The sequence below is a fragment of the Bos javanicus genome, chromosome 3, assembly GCF_032452875.1.
Source record: "Bos javanicus breed banteng chromosome 3, ARS-OSU_banteng_1.0, whole genome shotgun sequence".
Lineage (NCBI taxonomy): Eukaryota > Metazoa > Chordata > Mammalia > Artiodactyla > Bovidae > Bos > Bos javanicus.
In genome coordinates, this window is record NC_083870.1 from 54,496,201 (window position 1) to 54,515,178 (window position 18,978).

Below are 18,978 nucleotides of genomic sequence, written 5' to 3' on the forward strand. Positions count from 1 at the left end.
TCAAAAGAAGTCAAAAACAACCCATATTCTCTTGGGGGATGTGACTCAAGAATTGGGAAACAATAGCCTAAACTTCAGGGTAATGAACAATTTAATAATTAATTTAGCTCAGTTTTCTAACACATTATCTGTCATCATTTCAAGCTCATCTTTGCAAGTTATAAATGGCTACAAAGACAATGTATAATTGTCATCCTGTTACTATGTTTAGTGTAGTGTCACTTGAAGTTCTAAAGTGTCCCATTAAAGTTATTAATTAAAGTAATTAAAATTATAATCTGGGTGAAATGAACAAGAAGGGAAAGTCTCCTTTTTTAGCCCATTTATTTATGATCCAAGTTACAATCATGCTAATGGTTTCTTCCATCTTCCTGTGGAAATTCTGTAGACCTTCTAGATCACTATACAAGGTGATTTGCTTTAGCTTGGGATTCACCAGTAAGCACTGCCCATTCCAGGTATCCAGGAGTCACATCACTACTGACAGACCATGCAGACTTGAAACAATGGGACACCTTATACTGCCTTTACTAGAAGCTAGAATGCTTCTTCCCAACCTCTTGTGCATTTGGTCAAACTCATGACCAACTATGTCCCAAGACTTGGACCTAAGACTTTGCTCAGTATCCACTTGTCTAACTAGTGGTCATCTGGAAGAAGAAGTTCCTGGGTGGTACCAGCTTATGATACCTCCTGTGCTGGCACAGAGGTAAAGTGCGTCTTACTACACAGTTTACAGTATTGTGAGGAAGATGCACATGACTTCAATTATAGAACTGCATGTCTTGGCAAATTTTAGTGTAGTAAAAATGTGAAACCTAAATATTATCAAGTATGGTGACACTTTTCTTAGTTTTAAACTTCTTGAGTAATGCTTTGGATAAGAGTGACCAGGAAAGCTCTATTCTTTAATTCTTTAGCCTAGGAAACATTCCTTCTTTGGTTTATTCATCTTCTTCTGGAGACTCTGTATTTCCTTATGAAGTCGTCTGTTCTCTTCTTGGAATCCTTCCTGTAGTAGTCGGGACTGTTCCTAAAAAGATACAAATGGAAATTGAATAGTGTATATCATTAAGTAAATCTCTAACTACTATCTAGTTTCCACATTCAAGGATTGTTTTTTTTTTTTTTTACTTTTCATTTATTTATTTTTTATCGAAGGATAATTGCTTTACAGAATTTTGTTGTTTTCTGTCAAATCTCAATATGAATCAGCCATAGGTATACATATATCCCCTCCCTTTTGAAACTCCCTTCCATCTCCCTCCCTGTCTCACCCCTCTAGGTTGATACAGAGCCCCTGTTTGAGTTTCCTGAGCCATACAGCAAATTCCCGTTGGCTATCTATTTTACATATGGTAATGTAAGTTTCCATGTTACTCAAAAATGTTTAATTTCTTCTTGAAATTTTCTCTATCATTAATTTTCATTTTACTTTCTCTTAAGTCTTCTATCTCTGTGATTGCTTTTCCTGAGTCTCCTTGAGTTAAGAAAGATTTTTGACTTACATCTCCTGACATAAGTTCATCTTGATATGTTGATAAATCTCAATTAGCAGTCTTAATTTTTTCTCCCATTATTTGTATACAACCTTTGTGGACAACCTAATGAAATGTTCGGCTTTGAGTCTTATCTATGCATTTTTATTTTTTTAACACACACACATACACACATAACACAGAAATAGAAGGATTTCCGAAATCTGATACATTGTCTAAATCTTAGATCAGGAAATTTGGTCTAAGCTTCCACAACTTGGTGGCAGGAGGACCAAAATATAGGTGAGGGAATCAGGGTCCCAGACTTGATCATACTGGATTTCTGCACAGCTCAACACATACTAGGAGCAGGGCATAGGAAACCAGTAGGAGTGACAGATAGACACAGCAGTGTGAGTTAAGGAGTCCTGCTTATGAAGGATTTCTTATAGCTAAAGGTCATACCAGTTGTGACAGGAAAAAAAAATCATGGATCCCTCTAAGCGGTGAAGACAGTTCAGATATCTATCTTCCCAAGCATTGTGACCCTATAAAAGTTATTTAGTCTTGTCTGAACCTCTCTTTCATCTCCTAAGTATTAGGGACATGACAGGTCTTGCTTTGATATGGATAAGACCCTTTATTTTTTTTAATGCCTAGCAGATAACAGCTACCACGATTGACAGATACAGTGATAAAAGACTAGGTGTGACATAGCTGCAAGTAAAATCTTTTAGTAACAAGACACTGTAGGGGCCAGTTCAGGCAGACAAATAGGGATTGAAAAGTACAAGTGAGCAAGCAAGGTCCTTCTTCTGGGCTTCAAGTTCACTGCTGGGCCACGTTTGTGACCAGGGACTGTGGAGGGAAAACAGAATAACAGGAACCACACGGTGTTGCAGTTAAATACCTGCAGTTTGAGAGCAAGAGTTCTCTCTTGCTCTTCCAGTAACAGGGCCCTATCCCTCTCCATCTTCTCAGTCAGCTGTTTCACATGTTCCTGATAGCTCTTTTCTTTCTGTTCCATCATCTGCTGGTTCTTTATTTGCATTTCCTCCAGCATTTTTGCTGCAGCCTGTGCAGATTCAGCTTTCACACGTTCCACTGTCAGGAGGAAGAGGAAAAAGAAAAATGTATATGGAGACCAAGTTGCTTCTTTCTTCCATGTACAATTCCCTATCACTGTTGCTACTGGCTGCATACACACTACTCAGAAAAGATATTAGCAAATAAGAGACATCTTTTCTCATGTTGCTATAGTTTAAGGCTCCTCGGTTCACCTAGCTGAATTAGTTAGAACTTTAAAGAGCTTTCGAGGCTGTCTAGTCTCTTGACTTGCTCCTCACCTTCAATCAACTTTTCCTTCTCTGAGAGAGCGTCTGGTCTGTCTGTAGAATTGCGTCAGTCACAGACTCCTTGGACTTCAAGTATTCCTGAAGAATCTCCTCAGCCTGGGATTCAGGCAAAATAGGGTTAGCAGTAGGAAATGACTATAAACACTTATTCATGTTTTCCACTTTTCCCTCTAGGAACTGCTCCTCTTGGCCCTGGTGTGCCTGGTGATCAGATTCTCTGTCACTGGGCTGAGCACATGCTCCAGACTGGCCAAGCAAGGTGCCCTCCTGAGCAGAATCCTTTTTAAGAGGTTGATATACATGTAAATAGTGATTCTCTGTTCTTGTAAACTGAGGGCTCTGATTTTGGAGCTGTTGGTGCTGTGGTCCCTTATGGGGTGAACATGTTGGAGAATGAAAGCATCATGGAGAAAGTGGATATGAATAAAATGGGTAGAGGGAGAATGGGAGGGAGGGAAGTGTAGGGCTGGGGGGAGCCACAGGCAGAGAGATAAATGGTGACATTATTTGAAATTTTGGATACATCTGGTAATCCAGTTTATAACTCAATTGTTAACTTAGTGTATGCTCTTGGATGAGCACATTGTTTATACCTGGTGTAACAGGCTCCCTGTACGTGTTTATAGAATGAGAGCCTGAATGCTGTTGGTCCTGTACTTTCGCATCTGTGTAAAACACACGTGGTCACACTGTCACCTCAAGGAGGCATCAGTAGCTTCCCAAATTCAAACTTGGTTACCTGTATGCCCTTTCTGGGCTCCTGAAAATACTTCTTCTTCAGCTCTTGCATCTTCTCAATGAAGAGGCGATAGCCCCCTGGTTTCAAATAGATCCCCTGTTTCATATCTTCTTCTAGAGGACTGAAAATATCCTTTAGTAAAGCAGAGCAATGATCTTCTGATGCTTTAAGATTCTGGTTACAAAAGTCATCTCGCTTTTTATCTAGCTGGGCCTTTAATGTAAAAAATAAGAAGTATTAATAAACAGAAGAATTAAAAGAGGTTAGCTTGACCTCCAAATTTCTGGAAAAGCTTTTCAAAAAAATAAAAGTAAAAAAAGTCTGTGACCACTAGAAGAACTCATAGAAATGCAAAAAAATCATATCCTTCCTCCTGATCCTGACTTTCTACAGAAGTCCCTTTCTCCATGAGGGTAACCTTTGGAGCAGAGATTACTAGCTACATGCTTCACCTTTGGAGAAAACTCCTAATTTTCCAACTGGACAAATGATTGCATGTGAAATAAATGTAGCTCAATATAAACCCATTTATGATAACTAAGAATAAAATATTCTTTGCTTTTGGCCAAAATATCCAATCAGTCTGATAAAAATGAGTCTGTGATTTGATTAGAAGCCCTGATTATTAGAAAATTCTATTATTATTAGAAGCCCTGTGTGCATGTAATGAAATTATAGGGAAGATTATTAGTTTATTCATGAAAGAAAAAAGTTTCAGTGCCTCATAATAAAGTATATCATAATAGAATTGGTTCCTCTTATGATAACAAATAATGTTTGTCTAGAAAAATTGCTTTTCACAAAATAAGCACCTATTTCATTTTCTAGTAATACTTTACTTTCCAAGAGCCTAATATGTATAAACTTGAGAAAAAAACTACGGCTAATTCTTTTTGAAATAATTGGTCTATGTCTTTGAAGGAACTCTTCATGAAGACTTCAATGGCCTCTTTTTCACTGGCCCTGTGCAGGTCCAGCAGTTCCTGGAGGGTTTCTGTGGGCAGCTGCAGCTTCTGGCCCATCTGCTGGTCATAGTGGGCAATGGCCTTTTGTACTGCGGCTGAGTTCTCGATCTCAGCCAAGGCCAGGACTGCATTCTCCATGCAGGGCAGATCCCCACTGTTGATGGCATTGACATAGGTCTGCACCAGGGTCTCTAAACCTACGACAGAGAACAATGATGATGTTTAATGTAGGCATCAGTGAGGAAACTTTCTATTCTGTCTAATTCTAATGTTGTTTATTACCAACCATTTATTTTTCAGCATCACCTGAAAACTTGCTAAAAATGCAGCCTCTGACCCAGTTTGAATGACTTAGACCCTCCTCTTTGGCAAGATCCTCAGGTGGTATATATACATCAATGGTTGAGAAACTTTTGTGTTTATTGAGTACATTTATTTCACCCACAGGTACTGTTAGGCCAGAAACCATATCTCTCTCATTTATGTCTGTATCATCAGCCCTGGTAAGTCCATGGGAAACATTTGATTAATATTTGTGGAGCAAATCAAAATGAGTCCTCCATTTTGCTTATTCTAGCAGAGCATTATAGGAGACCTTTCTGTGATGTTGGAAGTATTCTGTGTGTGCTCTCCAGGGTGGGAGCCACTAAGCTCATGTAGGTGTGAGCCCTTGAGACATAGCTGTGTGATCAGAATGTTAAATTTCTATATTTTTTATTAGCTACATTTAAATTTAGATAGGAACACTTGTCTAGTGAAAACCATGCTGGACAGGGCAGGTCCAGTTTACTAGGACAATTGTCTGCTCTCAGAGCTTTTATTTTTGCCTTTTGTATCTTTTCTCAATTATGAAGTCTGACTAATAAAACCTATCAGAAGTGTTGGTGCCACCTAGAATTTATCACGATAATATCAGTAGATGTACATTTTTCAAAGTTGAAGCTACATGGATGTTATCACACCATCCTCTAGTCTTAACAGTGATAGTGAAGACTGGGAAGAGGACTCACGAGGTCCATCCACCTTGATGCCTCCTGAGAGAGTTTTAGTTTTGGAATCGCTAAAGATGTAAGAACAGAAGACCACAGCTTGTTGCACAAATTCGGAGTCCAGCTCATCGTCACACAGTTCCTCAAGCTGGCCCAGTTTCTTCCTATGAGTGGGTCGATCAAAGATGAAGCATTTCTTCTTTGGGAAGAACTTTCGGATACAGAGTCGAGGCAGATTAAAAGTTTTATCTTTTGGGCTGGTACCTGGAGGAAGAAAAAAGGAATTTGCCTAATGTAGGGTCTTGCAAACATTTCCCGTAAAGGGTCAAACAGTAAATAGACTTTGCAAGCCAGATGGTCTCTTTTCTGAGTACTCAAGTCTCCTATTGTAGCCTAAAAGCAGTCATAGAGAAACTATAAATAAATGGATATGACATTATTTCAATAAAATCTTATTTACAAAACCAACTGGCAGGCTAGATTGGACAATATTTGCCTGTAGCAATCCTTTACCAGCCCTAAACTGTGCATGGTTCATGCTTGCATTTCTTTTCTTCAAATAAATGACCATTCTACTCCTACTCTTTGGCTAATTACAGCACCACAAGCCCTAAGCATGGAGATATCAATCTAATCACAGCACAGGGAAAGGTGAAAGAAAAAGAAATTTATTCTTAGAACAGGGAGAAAAATAATCTAAAACCAAATCTATTATTCAGATAGTATACAAGCATTACTTCTTAGTAATCACCCATTGAGAAGAAATAGAAACTACAAGTAGAAGACAACCGTTGACAGAAAACTAAGGAACAATAGTTTTTAGTGTGTTGTCATCTGTTTACCAATTCTAAGTCCCCTTTACCTTTCTTCAGCTTGAGTGAATTCTCCAGGTACTCGTCTGCTGTGATGGACTGTCCATCTGCTTCCAAGTCTAGGGAGAAATCCCTCAGTGTCCATACAAAGTCTGGAAAGAAGCTCACAAAATCAGCTGAATCCTCAACCCCATCCACATCAGGTGGGGATTTTGCCCTGATTCTATCTGTCAGCTCCGTCACATAGCTGAGTAGCCAAATAAGGAAAACTGGCATGAATGAACAGTAACCCCTCCCCAATCCTATATTAGTTCCACATACTAAACCTTTATTTCTCCTTTGTTCTTAACCCAAGTATCCCAAGTATCAATTCTTCAGTAGGTTATAGGATTTTCCCCTTGCCATTGAATTCTTTTTTATATTTCTCCTGTTTGTTTCACCAGGATTCACAGTTAGTCAGCTGTTTTTTAAATATTGGTCTCCCCTCTGATTTTGATGTAGGTTGGATCCCAAAAGGATACTGCAGTTGGTCCATGGCCTGCTGGTTGATAGTTCCCATACTATTGTACACAAAAGTGCTGCTCAAGAGTATTGCTAGGGCAAAGATCCAGGAGTCATTCTGGTTGTCACCCTGAAAACCAGAACATATTTTACCAGGATTGTGTTTCATTCTTATGGCACTTTCCTGATCAGCAGTAGTAAAAGGATGCTCATGTAACTAGAGTTTTTTTTTTTTTTCTTTCAAGACTGGTGACAAAGAAAACCAAATCCAAGCAAAAATGACTTTGAATAGTTTTCTGATATGTTTTGTTTTACCCTGATTCTCATTAGACCCTCTTATGATCATTGGTAGATAATTGCAAAACAAATAGTCATTGTGGGTGGACAGTCAAAGGTCTTAAATGTAATTTAAATTTAAATTTTCTCTTTATTTTTACAGAAAAATTGTCTTAATATTAGGGTACTAATACTTGTTTCTATCTCAGTAGGATATTGTTGTTCAACTAACACTTCCCATTTCTTATCTTATAAATATTCCAGACAATACTATAAGGCAAATATAGATCTAATACACCTGTTTTACAGATCAGAAAGCTGAGGTTAAAAAGGTCAAATAATTTACAAAAATCACTGAGTTACTGACAGACTTTAAAGTTAAAGCCAAGGGTATGGGGCTTTGGAACCTAAATCCTTAACTGAAGTTCTTTGCAAGATAAAATTCATCACTTTGAGTTTATCTGTACTCCCTTTATGCATCTGTGTTAACTGGCTTAGCTTATAGCTTTTTGTTCATTAGGATACTGTCTACTGACCACTATGCTCTTCTTCTAGGATTCTGCCTTATGAATATTTTCCTAACCCCTGGTTCCTAACTTGGTTTCATAGCATATAAACAGAAATGAAGAAACATGGTTAAACAAAGGTCTTATTTAAAGGAAAATTAAAAGTGTAGAGGACATTCAGACATGAGGGCTTAGTCCAAACTGGAACCTCATTCCTTACCTTCTCCACATCCCCCAGACCCTCAGTATCAAGCAGAACTAGAGTACGGTTTGGCTTCTTGGGATGAGGCACACACCACATCCAGATGCCCTTCGTGTGAGACTGCACTGTGGAGCCCAGAGAGAAGCCTGCAAGGGGTATGGGGAAAAGAGAGGGTGGAATTCTAATATCAAGTGGTTCTGGAAGTTGGGATGCAAGTTAACAAATCAAGTTTAGGAGAACTGAAACCACAACAAGTATTAATCTTACTTACAATCAGAGAAACAGGGAAATTAAAATATCAAATACTTAAAAAAATGCAAAACCTTTTCATGAGGAAAACAATCAACAAACTAGAAATTTAAGGAAAATCTCAACATAATAGAAGTCATATTAAAAAAAAAAAACCACAGCCAACATAATATTCAACAATGAAAGAGAGAAAGCTTTGCTTCTACAAAAATTAACCCAAATGGATCAAAGACCTTAAGAGCTATTAATAAAACTATGAAGGTAGTAGAAGAAAATACAGGAGAAAAACTTCACAATATTGCATTTAGCAAAAATTTCTTGGAAATAATACCAAAAATATAAATAGAAATAAAAATATATAAGTTGGACTTCATCCAAATTAAAACACGTATGTATCAAAGGACACTGCTGCTACTGCTGCTGCTGCTGCTAAGTCACTTCAGTTGTGTCCGATTCTGTGCGACCTCATAGACGGCAGCCCACCAGGCTCCCCCGTCCCTGGGATTCTCCAGGCAAGAACACTGGAGTGGGTTGACATTTCCTTCTCCAATGCATGAAAGTGAAAAGTGAAAGTGAAGTCGCTCAGTCGCGTCCGACTCTTCCCGACCCCATGGACTGCCCCCTACCAGGCTCCTCTGTCCATGGGATTTTCCAGGCAAGAGTACTGGAGTGGGGTGCCATTGCCTTCTCTGATCAAAGGACACTATTGAGAGTTAAATAGATAACACACAAATTGGGAGGAAATATTTGCTAGTCATAAATCTGATAAAGGATTGATACGCAGAATATATAAAGAAGTCTTAATACAATTTAACACAAATAAATTAAAGGTCAACCCAACTAACAAATGAGCAAATGACTTGACAGACATTTCCCTTGAGAAATTATTCAAAAGACCAATGAACACATGAAAAGATACTCAACATTACTAGTCATTAGGGAAGTACAAAGCAAAACCACAATGTATTAAAACAACCTGTAATGGAAAATAACCTGAAAAAATATATATGCATATATAGCTGAATCACTTTGCTGTACGCTTAAAACTAACACAATATTGTAAATCAACTGTACTTCAAAAAAAGGGCAACAAAGCATAGCATACAGCTTAAGTGAATTCTGAAAATTAATTGATATTTATAATGAAGTTGGAAAATTTGACACTGAATGAATTTGATAATATTAAAAAAATTTTTACTTTAAAAAACCACAATGAGATACTACTTCATACCCATTAGGATGGCCATTATCAAAAAAACTATAACAAATGTTACCATTGTGTGTTTCTGGTGGGAATGTAAAATGGTGTAGTTTCTGTGGAAAATAATATGGTGATTTCTTTAAAAAGCTTAGCATAGAATTATCATATGATCCAGCAATTCCATTTCTTGGTGTATACCCAAAAGAAGTGAAAGCAGGTACAGAACAGATATTTGAACACCCATGTTCTTAGTAACATTATTCACAGTAGCCAAAATGAGGGAACAGTCCAAATGTCCATAAACTCGATGACTGGATAAGCAAATGGGTATCACATACAATTACTCAGGCTTAAAAAGGAAGAGAATTTGATACCTGTTACAACATTGTTGGACCTTGAAGACATCATACTCAGTGAAATAAACCTATCACTAAAGGACAAATAATATATGATTCTTTACACGAGATTCCAAGACTGGTCAAATTTATAGATAATATAGAATTGTGGTTGTCAAAGGTTGGGGCATTTTTGTTTATTGGGGTATAGAATTCCTGTTGGGGGAAATTTACAGAGATGGATGTTAGTGATGTTTACACAACAGTGTGAATTTACTTAATACCACAGAATTTTAAAAAATGTTAACAATGGTAAATTTTGTGGTAAATTTTATGTATGTGTATCCTGCATAAGGGCATGCGCAGTCATTTCAGCTGTGTCTGACTCTTTGCAACTCCATGGACCATAACCCACCAGGTTCCCCTGACCATGAGATTTTTCCCAGCAAGAATACTGGAATGGGTTGCCATGCCCTCCTCCAGGAGTCTTTCCTACCCAGGGATCAAACCCGGGTCTCCGGCATCTCTGCATTGCAGGTGGATTCTTTACCTGCTGAGCCACTGGGGAAGCCCATGTATAACTTAACAACAGTTAAAAATAAGAAAATAAATAAGAACAACCAATACAGATTTAAACATTTTTTAAATCTTAAGGATTAATAGAAATGCTCTCATTACATGAATATTTTTGTAAGTGTCTTGTAGTTTATTATTACATACATTACTTATTTTTTATTACCACATTTGTCTTTCTAGGAAAGGAAAAAATTGTGCTTTTGAAAAAGAAACTAAGACAAAGTGCAAAGAGCTGTGATCTGATACAAGTCATAGTGACGATAAGAACATAAGTGTGGACTGAAAGTTAGCTTTCAGTATTCCTCCCAGGTCTCTCACTTCCTCTCCTCACATCACTGTGCTGCACGCTGGGAGTGTGGGTGGACAGAAGGGACTTGGCTGGGCTCTGCCTACGTCACTCACCCTTGTTCTTCCCAGCCAGCTTATTCATCAGGTAGGACTTGCCTGTGCGGTAGAGGCCCACGATAGCCACCACCACAACAGGCTGCCTGATGGCAGACAGGATCTTCAGAGCTTCTGGATTAACCAGCAGTCTCCCATTAATATTCTTAATGAGGCACTCTGGGCCTGGCATGTGGATCTCTGAGGCCATGTCCCTTTGTCTGCAAGGGAAGATATGGGATGAATTAGAATTTCCAGTCTAAACAGATCAAGAGTTTTCATCAGGTCATTTTGCGTTCAGAAGGAGGAATGTCAAAATCCCCACAATATAACTGTGTGCCTAGTTAACACAGTTAACTTCAGCAAAGAGAAAGATGATCCTAGTGCATCTGGAGATTTTTTGGCCAATCACAAAAAACCTTGGCCATTTATGTCAACAGTGAAATATATGAGATTAAATCTGTTTCCTTTTGAAAATTGGAGAAATGTTACCAAAGTAGCTCATTAAAAATATTGATATGACAGTGACTTATCAACATACAATCACCCTCATGAACAAAATCTTCCATTTAATTTACCATTGAAACCTTCTATTTGGATTCACATTTAAAAACTTATGAAAGTGAAAATTGTTCAGTTGAGTCTGACTCTTTTTGTGACCCCATGGACTATAAAATCCATGGAATTCTCCAGGCCAGACTACTGGAGTACATAGCTTTCCCCTTCTCCAGGGAATCTTCCCAACCCAGGGATCGAACCCAGGTCTCCTGCATTGCAGGCAGATTCTTCACCAGCTGAGCCACCAGGTATACCCAAGAATACTGGAATGCGTAGCCTATCCCTTCTCCAGTGGATCTTCCCAGCCCAGGAATCGAACTGTGGTCTCCTGCACTGAGGTGGAATTTATACTAGACATTAAATGTAAAACAGAATAGGATTCAGAGAGATTTGTTGCATTTCCTAACTTTGTGTGAAGAGTCAATATTTATTTTTTATTCATTAATTCTTACTATGAACAAAGAATTTCATGAATAAAGGTTCATCAATTGATATGTCTCTGAACAATTTTTAATGATTTGAAATGCATTTTCTCATTAGCTATCCTTATTTCTACTGAAATAATAATTCACAGATTTTCTCACACTTCTTTCCTAGAAGTGGAACTGACTTTAGCAAATTTTATAAAAGTCTGTAACCTTGTGAAACACATGGCTTAAAGCTCTTCCAAAAGCTTGCTGTGGGCTTATAGAAACAAGGGGCTTGGAAACTTAAAATTCATTAGCTTCACAATAAATTCAGTTCAGTTCAGTCACTCAGTCATGTCCAACTCTTTGTGACCCCGTGGACTGCAACACGCCAGGCCTCTCTGTCCATCACCAACTCCCGGAGTTTGCTCAAACTTATGTCCATTGAGTTGGTGATGTCATCCAACCATCTCATCTTCTGTCATCCCCTTCTCCTCCTGCCCTCAATTTTTCCCAGCATGAGGGTTTTTTCAAATGAGTCAGTTCTTCACATCAGGTAGCCAAAGTATTGGAGTTTCAGCTTCAACATCAGTCCTTCCAATGAATATTCAGGACTGATTTCCTTTAGGATGGACTGGTCTTCTCCAACACCACAGAGTCTTCTCCAACACCACAGTTCAAAAGCATCAATTCTTTGGCACTCAGCTTTCTTTAGAGTCCAACTTTCACATCCATACATGACTACAGGAAAAACCATAGCTTTGACTAGATGGACCTTTGTTGGCAAAGTAATGTCTCTGCTTTTTAATGTTATCTAGGTTGGTCATAACTTTTCTTCCAAGGAGTAAGCATTAAATTTCATGGCTGCCGTCACCATCTGCAGTGATTTTGGAACTCCCCCAAAATAAAATCTGCCATTGTTTCTACTGTTTCCCCATCAATTTGCCATGTAGTGATGGGACTGGATGCCATGATCTTAGTTTTCTCACTGTTGAGCTTTAAGCCAAATTTTTCACTCTCCTCTTTTACTTTTATCAAGAGGCTCTTTAGTTCTTCTTCACTTTCTGCCATAAGGGTGGTGTCATCTACATATCTGAGGTTATCGATATTTCTCCCAGCAATCTTCATTCCAGCTTGTGCTTCATCCAGCCCAGCGTTTCTCATGATGTACTCTGCATAGAAGTTAAATAAAGAGGGAATATACAGCCTTGACATACTCCTTTTCCTCTTGGAACAAGTCTGTTATTCCATGTCCAGTCCCAACTGTTACTTCTTGACCTGCATACAGATTTCTGAAGAGGCAGGTCAGATGGTCTGATATTCCCATTTCTTTAAGAATTTCCCACAGTTTGTGGTGAAAACAGTCAAAGGCTTTGGCATAGTCAATAAAGCAGAAATAGATGTTTTTCTGGAACTCTCTTGCTTTTTCGATGATCCAGCGGTTTTTGACATTTTGATCTCTGGTTCCTCTGCTTTTTCTAAAACCAGCTTGAACATATGGAAGTTCACAGTTCATGTATTATTGAAACCTGGCTTGGAGAATTTTGAGCATCACTTTACTAGTGTGTGAGATGAGTGCAATTGTGCGGTAGTTTGAGCATTCTTTGGCATTGCCTTTCTTTGGGATTGGAATGAAAACTGACTTTTCCAGCCCTGTGGCCACTGCTGAGTTATCCAAATTTGCTGGCATATTGAGTGCAGCACTTTCACAGCATCATCTCTTAGGATTTGAAACAGCTCAGCTGGAATTCCATCACCTCCACTAGCTTTGTTCGTAGTGATGTTTCCCTAAGGCCCAATTGACTTTGAATTCCAGGCTGTCTGGCTCTAAGTGAGTGATCACACAATTGTGATCATCTGGGTTGTGAAGATCTTTTTTGTATGGTTCTTCTGTGTATTCTTGCCACCTCTGCTCAATATCTTCTGCTTCTGTTAGGTCCATACCATTTTTATCCTTTATTGAGCCAGTCTTTGCATGAAATGTCCCCTTGGTGTCTCTAATTTTCTTGAAGAGATCTCTAGTCTTTCCCATTCTATTGTTTCCCTCTATTTCTTTGCACTGATCACTAAGGAAGGCTTTCTTATCTCTCCTTGCTAGTCTTTGGAACTCTATTCTGGGAAATAGACTCTTGGAGGGCACAGACAGAACCTTGTGTGCACCAGGATCTGGGGGAAGGGAGCAGTGACCCCACGGAGACTGACTCAGACTTGCCTGTGAGTGTCCAGGAGTCTCCGGCGGAGGCGTGGGTTGGTGGTGGCCTGCTGCATTGTTGGGGGCACTGAGTGTAGCAGTACATGCATGGGACCTTTTGAAGGAAGCCACCATTATCTTCTTTACCTCCACCATAGTTTGGCTCCAGGTAAATAGCAGGGAGGGAACACAGGTCCACCCATCAACAGAAAATAAGATTAAAGATTTACTGAGCATGGCCCCGCCCATCAGAACAAGACCCAGTTTCTCCCTCAGTCAGTCTCGCCCTCTTATCCTTCTCTATCAGAGGGCAGAAAGAATGAAAACCACAATCACAGAAAACTAACCAGTCTAATCACATGGACCACAGCCTCGTCTAACTCAATGAAACTATAAGCCTTGCCGTGTAGGGCCACCCAAGATGGATGGGTCAGGGTGGAGAGTTCTGACAAAATGTGGTCCACTGGAGAAGGGAATGTCAAACAACTTCAGTATTCTTGCCTTGAGAACCCCATGAACACTATGAAAAGGCAAAAAGATAGGACACTGAAAGATGAACTCCCCAGGTCAGCGGGTACCCAATATGCTACTGGAGATTGGTGGAAAAATAACCAGAAAGAATGAAGAGACAGAGCCAAAGCAAAAACAATACCCAGCTGTGGATGTAACTGGTGATGGAAGCCAAGGTCCGATGCTGTAAAGAGCAATATTGCATGGGAACCTGGAATGTTAGGTCCATGAATCAAGGCAAATTGGAAGTGGTCAAACAAGGGATGAGATGACCATTATATCTACTACTGTAGGCAAGAGTCCCTTAGAAGAAATGAAGTAGCCATGATAGTAAACAAAAGAGTCCAAAATGCAGTACTTGGATGCAATCTGAAATAATGACAGAATGATCTCTGTTCATCTCCAAGGCTAACCATTCAATATCATGGTAATCCAAGTCTATGCCCCGACCAGTAATGCTGAAGAAGCTGAAGTTGAACGGTTCTATGAAGACCTACAAGACCTTCTAGAACTAACACACAAAAAAGATGTCCTTTTCATTATAGGGGACTCGGATGCAAAAGTAGGAAGTCAAGAAACACCTGAAATAATAGGCAAATTTTGCCTTGGAGTACGAAATGAAGCAGGGAAAAGGCTAATAGCATTTTGCCAAGAGAACACACTGGTCATAGCAAACACCCTCTTCCAACAACACAAGAGAAGACTCTATACATGGATATCACCAGATGATCAACACCGAAATCAGATTGATTATATTCTTTGCAGCTGAAGTTGAAGAAGCTATATACAGTCAGCAGAAACAAGACCGGGAGCTGACTGTGGCTAAGATCATGAACTTCTTATTGCCAAATTCAGACTTAAATTGAAGAAAGTAGGGAAAACCACTAGACCATTCAGGTATGACCTAAATCACAATAAAAATGGGAATAAACTACACAATTGCTAACACTGTATATTGCAAAAAATCAGGTGTGTAATATGAGGGGAGAAAAAATTGAAATAAAGATTAAAAGATCAGGAAGAGATTAACAGAGCTAGAGAAGAAAGTTATTGAAAGAAAATAGCTATATTTCCAGCCATACAATCTAAGTTTTCTGTTTTGTTCTTTTCTCCAATCTTGTAGAGGAGAAGTAGAAGTGGGAAGAAGATGAAGAGGGGTGGAGGTAAGGAGAGAGGAGTGGGAAGGGAACCAAGGGCAGGAAACTGAAAAGAGAGAGAGAGGTGTCAGACAGTATGTGATGAATGGGGCTAGTGCCAAGCCGAGGAAGTCAGGGGAAGAGTTTCCAGGAGGCAAGATCAGAACTCCTTGAGAGCCCAGAGAGGGCAAAATAAAAAACAATGGTGACTTTATCATTGCTCCAGAGTAGATTCTTTAAAGACAAAGCTTTTTATAAAGTGGTGGGACTGAATTCTGTCCTAAGGTGTAAGGCATCCTCGAGTTGACACCAACACATTGAACCTAGTGAACCTGTGCTGTTTCTAAAGGAAGATGTTGACTTTAAAATAGAGTGCAAAGGTAGGACTGAAGAGTATGATGTCTTCATAAATCTACATCTTCCACTCTGGATTTCAGCTTTTCTCCTTGTCTTTAACAGTGCCAGGTGACTGTTTCCACTGCACCTCATTTACTGTTCTTTCCTTCTCATGAGAAAAACAAAAAAAACAAAAAAAAAAACATATCTGCCACCCTTTCAGTTTCTTGGCTGCAGTCAAATCAGTATTGAGCAAGTTGTATCAAAGAAAATGGTAATACAATCATTATCCCCAGTCAACATTAGCAAAGAGAAGGACAATCCTAATTCATCCCAAACTCAGTTTAGCCCTGTGTCCTTGGTGCTTAACTCCACACAAGCACAGTCATGACCCAGAAATGGGATGGCCCATGCTAACACCTGGATCTCATCTGACCAATGTCTCAAATCAGGATGAGCTACAGTCTTGATGCTGATCATTTATTAGAAAAATAACCATTACAGATCCCTTCGCACCCCTGCACTAATCTTACCATGGACTTCTGCTCTCAAAACAGGGCTCCTTTAGCACTGAAGAAGAATCTGCTGTGAGGAAAAGCTAGAGTTCTTACCTGTTTTCTTCTCAGCTCAGGTGGAATGCTTAGGTAACAAATTTCTCTTTCTCTCTCTAGATGGTTAGACTTCTATTTCACCAGCTCAATATCCTGGGTCTTGCCTGCTTTCCTTTAGCAAACAGACAGAAGGAAAGGAACCTCTCTAACAGATTTACAGTAATGTGAAACTGAAAGCACTGAGAGCAAAGCAGTGACTCAACAGCCATATAAGGAATTTCTGACAGCTATTCTAAAAAAAAAAAAAAAAAGATGGGTTTGACACAATTTCTCTAGAACCTTCACATTAATAGCTTTGAAAGACATCTTAGAGACCATTTAGTGTTGAAAAAGGTGACTATTAGATTCTTAAATATAATGGAATGTATCTCAGGATTGGGTGTCAGTTTGGGAAACCTAGAATAGGAAGCATATTAATTTTTAGGTTTAATTTCCTTAAATAATGGACAGACACATAGTGGACGTGGCTCCTCTTTTATGCATGCTGTAAGTGAAGAAAATGACTCATCTTACAGATTCATGAACGTGAAGCCCCTGGAATTTAATACCCAGTGCACACACAGCATGTGTTCCATGCTCAGTGCTGATCACTCTACATAGGTTAAATAACTGATATTTCGTAACAGACATTTCTCCACCATTTTATAGAAACTGAGGCACAGAAAGATTAAATGTCTTATCCCAAATCACAACACTATAAATAACCTGAACCAAATCACTCTTCATTCCAAACCCTCTTGTTAAGCCACTTCACTATACTGTCTTTTCATGTTTGCTCAGTGAATAGTAGTAGAAGTAACAGCTTTATTGCTTAATTTCTTTCTAAGAAGCACATATGTTACAATTGTCCAATTCATTTCTGAGTAAAACCATGCAAAATGAGTGGTGTGCTATCTCCATGAAAACAAGGAGGCTTCAGGAAGGGTAACATAATATGCCGGGTCAAGTTCACTAAGCATGTCGTAGAGGTGAGATGTGAATCTGAAACTCTTTTTACCCTTAAACTATGCTTCCTGCGAACAAAGCTAGTGGAGGTGATAGAATTCCAGTTGAGCTATGTCAAATCCTGAAAGATGATGCTGTGAAAGTACTGCACTCAATATGCCAGCAAATTTGGAAACTCAGCAGTGGTCACAGGACTGGAAAAGGTCAGTTTTCATTCCAATCCCAAAGAAAGGCAATACCAAAGAATGCTTTAACTACCATACAATTGCACTCATCTCATATGCTAGTAAAGTAATGCTCAAAATTCTCCAAGCCAGGCTTCAGCAATATGTGAACTGTGAACTTCCATATGTTCAAGTTGGTTTTAGAAAAGGCAAAGGAACCAGAGATCAAATTGCCAACATTCATTGGATCATTGAAAAAGCAAGAGAGTTCCAGAAAAACATCTATTTCTGCTTTATTGACCATGCCAAAGCCTTTGACTGTGTGGATCACAATAAACAGTGGAAAATTCTGAAAGAGATGGGAATACCAGACCCCTGACCTGCCTCTTGAGAAACCTGTACGCAGGTCAGGAAGCAACAGTTAGAACTGGACATGGAACAACAGACTGGTTCCAAATAGGAAAAGGAGTATGTCAAGGCTGTATATTGTCACCCTGCTTATTTAACTTATATGCAGAGTACATCATGAGAAACGCTGGGCTGGAAGAAGCACAAGCTGGAATCAAGATTGCTGGGAGAAATATCAATAACCTCAGATATGCAGATGACACCACCCTTATGGCAGAAAGTGAAGAGGAACTCAAAAGCCTCTTGATGACAGTGAAAGAGAAGAGTGAAAAAGTTGGCTTAAAGCTCAACATTCAGAAAACGAAGATCATGGCATCTGGTCCCATCACTTCATGGGAAATAGATGGGGAAACAGTGGAAACAGTGTCAGACTTTATTTTTTGGGGCTCCAAAATCACTGCAGATGAAAATCACTGTTCCAAAATCATTGCAGCCATGAAATTAAAAGACGCTTACTCCTTGGAAGGAAAGTTATGACCAACCTAGATAGCATATTCAAAAGCAGAGACATTACTTTGCCAACAAAGGTCCGTCTAGTCAAGGCTATGGTTTTTCCTGTGGTCATGTATGGATGTGAGAGTTGGACTGTGAAGAAAGCTGAGCACCAAAGAATTGATGCTTTTGAACTGTGGTGTTGGAGAAGACTCTTGAGAGTCCCTTGGACTGCAAGGAGATCCAACTAGTCCATCCTAAAGGAGATCAGTCCTGGGTGTTCATTGGAAGGACTGATGCTGAAGCTGAAACTCTAAAACTTTGGCCACCTCATGTAAAGAGTTGACTCATTGGAAAAGACCCTGATGCTGGGAGGGATTGGGGGCAGGAGGAGAAGGGGACGACAGAGGATGAGATGGTTGGATGGCATCACCAACTCAATGGACATGAGTTTGAGTAAACTCTGGGAGTTGGTGATGGGCAGGAAGGTCTGGCATGCTGTGATTCATGAGGTCGCAGAGTCGGACATGACTGAGCGACTGAACTGAACTGATGCTTCGTGCCCCCCACCCCCCACCACCCCTGCCACTCAGCATTGCTTCTTAAGGGAGGAAAAGGGAAGTAAGAAGGAGGGGAGATATTTATATGTTCTTCTCCTGATCTCATGGAACATCAGTATTTCTCTGCACCTGGAAGCCAGTGTCTGAAATGTAAC

The 18,978-nt window shown here is 39.4% G+C and overlaps 1 protein-coding gene across 1 annotated transcript; it reads right to left on the reverse strand.

Moving 5' to 3' along the window:
* Positions 1-307: 307 nt before the first annotated feature.
* LOC133244309 (guanylate-binding protein 1-like) lies at positions 308-16,481 on the reverse strand. Its single transcript, XM_061411312.1, is given in 12 exon segments — positions 308-1,033; positions 2,389-2,582; positions 2,825-2,852; positions 2,855-2,929; positions 3,573-3,785; positions 4,454-4,734; positions 5,548-5,790; positions 6,389-6,585; positions 6,860-6,969; positions 7,842-7,969; positions 10,587-10,786; positions 16,315-16,481. Coding segments are annotated over 11 exon segments (1,776 nt in total). The 5' UTR covers positions 10,777-10,786; positions 16,315-16,481; the 3' UTR covers positions 308-916.
* Between the last annotated feature and the right edge of the window lie 2,497 nt (positions 16,482-18,978).